Raw genomic sequence first — 6,840 nt, forward strand, 5'->3', positions numbered from 1 at the left:
TAGGACCAGTCAGTAAACTGTAAACACAGACAGTTAGATGGCAACACACTAGGACCAGTCAGTAAACTGTAAACACAGACAGTTAGATGACAACACACTAGGACCAGTCAGTAAACTGTAAACACAGACAGTTAGATGACAACACACTAGGACCAGTCAGTAAACTGTAAACACAGACAGTGAGATGACAACACACTAGGACCAGTCAGTAAACTGTAAACACAGACAGTTAGATGCCAACACACTAGGACCAGTCAGTAAACTGTAAACACAGACAGTTAGATGACAACACACTAGGACCACTCAGTAAACTGTAAACACAGACAGATGACAACACACTAGGACCAGTCAGTAAACTGTAAACACAGACAGATGACAACACACTAGGACCAGTCAGTAAACTGTAAACACAGACAGTTAGATGACAACACACTAGGACCAGTCAGTAAACTGTAAACACAGACAGTTAGATGACAACACACTAGGACCAGTCAGTAAACTGTAAACACAGACAGTTAGATGACAACACACTAGGACCAGTCAGTAAACTGTAAACACAGACAGATGACAACACACTAGGACCAGTCAGTAAACTGTAAACACAGACAGTTAGATGACAACACACTAGGACCAGTCAGTAAACTGTAAACACAGACAGTTAGATGACAACACACTAGGACCAGTCAGTAAACTGTAAACACAGACAGTTAGATGACAACACACTAGGACCAGTCAGTAAACTGTAAACACAGACAGTTAGATGGCAACACACTAGGACCAGTCAGTAAACTGTAAACACAGACAGTTAGATGGCAACACGCTAGGACCAGTCAGTAAACTGTAAACACAGACAGTGAGATGGCAACACACTAGGACCAGTCAGTAAACTGTAAACACAGACAGTTAGATGGCAACACGCTAGGAAAGGAACACTCAGTAAGCTGTGTGTGTGTGTGGGGCCCAGGTATGAACCTATTCATCTTCAAGTACAAGTACGCCCTCTTCTGGGTAGAACATGAAACGCATCACAAACAAAGTTGAATACTTACTTTGATACCAACACAGATGCAGCATCCCTGGATTTATCACTGACCATCAGGTAAGACTGGAAATAACAACAGACCAACGGTTACAAACTAAATACATCATACAGGCACTGGATCTGGGAGGACACGACTGAACATTGCCCAAGGCAGGAGAGTCTGGAATTAGTTACCTTGGCAATGGCCAGGATGCGGTCCATGATTGGTTCTCTGGTCTGGCTGGGGTCAGAGGTCAGGTGACCGTCAAGACGAGAGAGGTCAAAGGGTATCAGACAGGTCATGGACAGCCACAGAAGCAGCATGTAGCGGGTCTCCCAGGTCTGACAGGAAGGGGCAAGGAGAGAAAGATTTGAATTAAATGTATTGAACTGTGAGAGTAGGCAACAACACATCCGCCACGCTGACCCTCAACACAGGGGCCCCTCAGGGGTGCATACTTCTATACCTCCTGTACACCGACAACGATGAAACAGCCTAAAAGGGAGGAGGTCAGAGACCTGGCAGTGTGGTGCCAGGACAACAACCTCTCCCTCAACGTCAGAAAGACAAAGGAGACAATTGTGGACTACAGGAAACGGAAGGCTGAGCACGCCCCTATTTACATGGACCTGGCTGTAGTGGAGTGGGTCAAGAGCTCCAAGTCCCTCAGTGTCCACATCACTAAGGATCTATCATGGTCCACACACACCAACACAGTCGTGATGAGGGTATGACAACGCCTCTTCCCCCTCAGGAGACTGAAAAGATTTGGCATGGACCCTCAGATCCTCAAACAGTTCTACAGCTGCACCATTGAGAGCATCTTAACTGGCTGCATCACCACCTGGTATGGCAACTGCTTGGCATCCGATCACAAGGTGCTACAGAGGGTAGTGCATACGGCCCAGTACATCACTGGGGCCGAGCTCCCTGTCATCCAGGACCTCTATATCAGGTGGTGTCAGAGGAAGGCCCTACAAATTGTCAGACTCCAGCCACCTAAGTCATAGCTCTTCTCTCTGCTACCACATGGGAAGTGATACTGATGCACCAAGTCTGGAACCAACAGGACCCTGAACAGCTTCTACCCCCAATCCATAAGACTGGTAAATAGTTAGTTAAATAGTTAACCAATCCATAAGACTGGTAAATAGTTAGTTAAATAGTTAACCAATCCATAAGACTGGTAAATAGTTAGTTAAATAGTTAACCAATCCATAAGACTACTAAATAGTTAGTTAAATAGTTAACCAATCCATAAGACTGCTAAATAGTTAGTTAAATAGTTAACCAATCCATAAGACTAGTAAATAGTTAGTTAAATAGTTAACCAATCCATAAGACTGGTAAATAGTTAACCAATCCATAAGACTGCTAAATAGTTAGTTAAATAGTTAACGAATCCATAAGACTGGTAAATAGTTAAATAGTTAACCAATCCATAAGACTACTAAATAGTTAGTTAAATAGTTAACCAATCCATAAGACTGGTAAATAGTTAACCAATCGATAAGACTGGTAAGTAGTTAGTTAAATAGTTAACCAATAGATACCAGGACTATCTGCATTGACCCTTTTTTGACTCATCATATATGCTGCTGTTAATGTTTATTATCTATCCTGTTGTCTAGTCACTTTATTCCTAGTTAGACGTACATATCTACCTCAATTACCTCGTACCCCTGCACATTGACTCAGTACTGGTACCCTGTGTATAATCAGTCAGGTTTCAAGACTGGGCATTCAACTGAGACTGCTCTTCTCTGTGTCACGGAGGCTCTCCGCACTGCTAAAGCTAACTCTCTCTCCTCTGCTCTCATCCTTCTAGACCTATCTGCTGCCTTTGATACCGTGAACCATCAGATCCTCCTCTCCACCCTCTCCGAGCTGGGCATCTCCGGCGCAGCCCACGCTTGGATTGCGTCCTACCTGACAGGTCGCTCCTACCAGGTGGCGTGGCGAGAATCTGTCTCCGAACCACGTGCTCTCACCACTGGTGTCCCCCAGGGCTCTGTTCTAGGCCCACTCCTATTCTCGCTATACACCAAGTCACTTGGCTCTGTCATATCCTCACATGGTCTCTCATATCATTGCTATGCAGATGACACACAATTAATCTTCTCCTTTCCCCCTTCTGACAACCAGGTGGCGAATCGCATCTCTGCATGTCTGGCAGACATATCAGTGTGGATGATGGATCACCACCTCAAGCTGAACCTCGGCAAGATGGAGCTGCTCTTCCTCCCGGGGAAGGACTGCCCGTTCCATGATCTCGCCATCACGGTTGACAACTCCCTTGTGTCCTCCTCCCAGAGTGCTAAGAGCCTCGGCGTGACCCTGGACAACACCCTGTCGTTCTCCACTAACATCAAGGCGGTGACCCGATCCTGTAGGTTCATGCTCTACAACATTCGCAGAGTACGACCCTGCCTCACACAGGAAGCGGCGCAGGTCCTAATCCAGGCACTTGTCATCTCCCGTCTGGATTACTGCAACTCGTTGTTGGCTGGGCTCCCTGCCTGTGCCATTAAACCCCTACAACTCATCCAGAACGCCGCAGCCCGTCTGGTGTTCAACCTTCCCAAGTTCTCTCACGTCACCCCGCTCCTCCGCTCTCTCCACTGGCTTCCAGTTGAAGCTCGCATCCGCTACAAGACCATGGTGCTTGCCTACGGAGCTGTGAGGGGAACGGCACCTCCGTACCTTCAGGCTCTGATCAGGCCCTACACCCAAACAAGGGCACTGCGTTCATCCACCTCTGGCCTGCTCGCCTCCCTACCTCTGAGGAAGCACAGTTCCCGCTCAGCCCAGTCAAAACTGTTCGCTGCTCTGGCACCCCAATGGTGGAACAAGCTCCCTCACGACGCCAGGACAGCGGAGTCAATCACCACCTTCCGGAGACACCTGAAACCCCACCTCTTCAAGGAATACCTAGGATAGGATAAAGTTATCCTTCTAACCCCCCCCCCCCCTTAAAATATTTAGATGCACTATTGTAAAGTGGTTGTTCCACTGGATATTATAAGGTGAATGCACCATTTTGTAAGTCGCTCTGGATAAGAGCGTCTGCTAAATGACTTAAATGTAAATGTAAATGTATATAGCAAAGTTATTGTTACTCATTGTGTATTTATTATTACGTATTTTACTTTCGATTATTTCTCAAAATTCTCTCTCTAAGCATTTCACTGTAAATCCACACCTGTTGTTAACGAAGCATGTGACAAATAACATTTGATTTGTAACCATAACAAGATACAGACAGGGACAATACAAAGACAAACATGTCACTTCTATACATATAATACATTAAACAACTTGGAAGTAAACAGTTAAATCCCTATAGGCCTAATCTAGAAAGTAAACAGTTAAATCCCTATAGGCCTAATCTAGGAAGTAAACAGTTAAATCCCTATAGGCCTAATCTAGAAAGTAAACAGTTAAATCCCTATAGGCCTAATCTAGAAAGTAAACAGTTAAATCCCTATAGGCCTAATCTAGAAAGTAAACAGTTAAATCCCTATAGGCCTAATCTAGAAAGTAAACAGTTAAATCCCTATAGGCCTAATCTAGAAAGTAAACAGTTAAATCCCTATAGGCCTAATCTAGAAAGTAAACAGTTAAATCCCTATAGGCCTAATCTAAAAAGCATCAAGAGGGTAAAATCAATGGATACTCTGCTTATGAATGTGCAATGTAATGTTTATCAATGTATACTTTATGAAGGTACCCTTCAAGTAAAGGGTTATCCTTCCATTGAGGTCTGTAACATGAGAAATCAGGAGCTCTAACATTAGCTACTGGGCTAGGACATGATAGACCCACCTTCCACTGACGTCTCGTAATTAAGAAATTCAGGCTCACCTCTGGGTCTTTGGGGTCCTGTCGACACAGGAGGTCCAGGACTGGCTGGACATCAGCCACCTCATGAGGGAAGAGCTGCATGAAGATCTTATACCCTCTCACCTGGCCGAGACAAAAACACCTGAGTTAGAGGAGTCTGGCTTGTCCCAACTGCACAGGCTGAGAAAGCTGAGCTAGCACCACACTTCTAACTGTAGGCTGAGGCCATAGGGTAAGACACCACTGAATCAACACACACATCAGAACGCTGGGCTTCACAAACTGAAATCTTACTATCTGTGTGATGATGTAGATGAACCCATCTGTTTGTAGTTACCTTGGAGATGATGTAGATTAATCCATCTGTCTGTAGTTACCTTGGAGATGAATCCATCTGTCTGTAGTTACCTTGGAGATGAATCCATCTATCTGTAGTTACCTTGGAGATGAATCCATTTGTCTGTAGTTACCTTGGAGATGAATCCATCTGTCTGTAGTTACCTTGGAGATGAATCCATCTGTCTGTATTTACCTTGGAGATGAATCCATCTGTCTGTAGTTACCTTGGAGATGAATCCATTTGTCTGTAGTTACCTTGGAGATGAATCCATCTGTCTGTAGTTACCTTGGAGATGATGTAGAGGAATTTGAAGCCCAGGTGTACCAGTAGAGGAGGAGACTGTTCACTCCTGATGAGCTCCAACAGCAGGTTCAACATCCACTCTGTGGTCACAGGAAAGAAACACTGTCATCCTCATGCTATCCTAACAAGCCCATGTTCCACTAAAGCAGAATAACATGTGCTGTGCTGTGTGTGTTGTGTTGTTACCCAGATGTGGATCCAGAAGATGGGGCTGCTCCTGATAACGGTCCATTATCACTGTAGAAAGAAAACAACTGCTCAACATAAAGTTGTTGACTTTTCTTTCACTGCTTATGATTGTGGTATGTCTAAGTTATAAATATATTATTAAGACTTTGTCTGTAGTTAGTACATGCATTTAGGCCTACAGCCCACAGACTGTTCCATGCAAGACTGGATCCAGTTGGCCACAACAACAACAGACTAAACATGTAGAGTATGAATCTCACCGAGGAACCTCTCTATGGCTGACTCCAGTGTCACGATGTTCTCGTGAACCACTGGTAGGCTGGAGATCAGGGCTCGAATCTCAGTGCTCTCGGTAAAACCTCCCAAGACACTGGCTTTAGCGATCACCTCGGGCTCCCCGCCGCCGCCTCCATCCTCCCCGGAATCCATGTCGGTCTGGGCCATTATACTTGCCTAGATGACCGGTACATTTCATACACTTTGTTATATGCATGTCTACTATCCAATGTTTAAACACACGTCGACATAATAGCTAGCAAGTGTAGCTAGCTTGCCTTGAAGTTTTGATAGCTAGATGAGAACCGTGTGACTTCTAGCATAGGCGTGTCAATGATTTGGGTTCTATTCATGCTGATACTAGCCAATGATGCTAGCTAACTAGCTAGTACTGTTGGTTGGCAAGTGGCAACAGAAATCAAACAGAATTTGAGTGATCAGTGAACACACACAGCTCATTCATTTGGTTATCGTAGGCTTATCAATGCATACCTGTACTTGTGAAAATTCTGTCCAGAAAAGGTATTATTATAACTTCAGATAATGATGATCACGCAATGGCCGAGGTCTGTTATCTGTTGTGAAGTTTGCACGTTGCTACACCCTACAGTACGTTACGCGATTGGGGACAAAAAGCGTTTCGTTAATGAGGGACGGGACGCGCCACATCAAAGAGGATCACGCATCAGACATATTCAGAGGTGGAAAAATTATCTCACCTCATGTATATTATGAAAATAGAAACAAAAATACACTGAGTGTACAAAACATGAACAACACCTGCTCTTTCCATGACAGACTGACCAGGTGAATCCAGGTGAAAGATATGATCCCTTATTGATGTCACCTGTTAAATCCACTTCAATC

The 6,840-nt window shown here is 44.6% G+C and overlaps 1 protein-coding gene across 1 annotated transcript in view; it reads right to left on the minus strand.

Annotated features, from left to right (window-relative positions):
- tbcd (tubulin-specific chaperone d) overlaps window positions 1–6,544 on the minus strand; it is a 96,318-nt gene extending 89,774 nt beyond the window's left edge. The window contains 7 exon segments of the mRNA NM_001140546.1: window positions 1,050–1,105; window positions 1,217–1,363; window positions 4,887–4,988; window positions 5,491–5,588; window positions 5,695–5,745; window positions 5,958–6,150; window positions 6,466–6,544. Of these exon segments, the coding sequence (NP_001134018.1) occupies window positions 1,050–1,105; window positions 1,217–1,363; window positions 4,887–4,988; window positions 5,491–5,588; window positions 5,695–5,745; window positions 5,958–6,141 (638 nt within the window). The 5' untranslated portion in view covers window positions 6,142–6,150; window positions 6,466–6,544.
- Window positions 6,545–6,840: the final 296 nt, after the last annotated feature.

This window comes from Salmo salar, chromosome 03 (genome assembly GCF_965601325.2).
Source record: "Salmo salar chromosome 03, fSalSal1, whole genome shotgun sequence".
In the NCBI taxonomy this organism is placed as follows: Eukaryota; Metazoa; Chordata; class Actinopteri; order Salmoniformes; family Salmonidae; genus Salmo; species Salmo salar.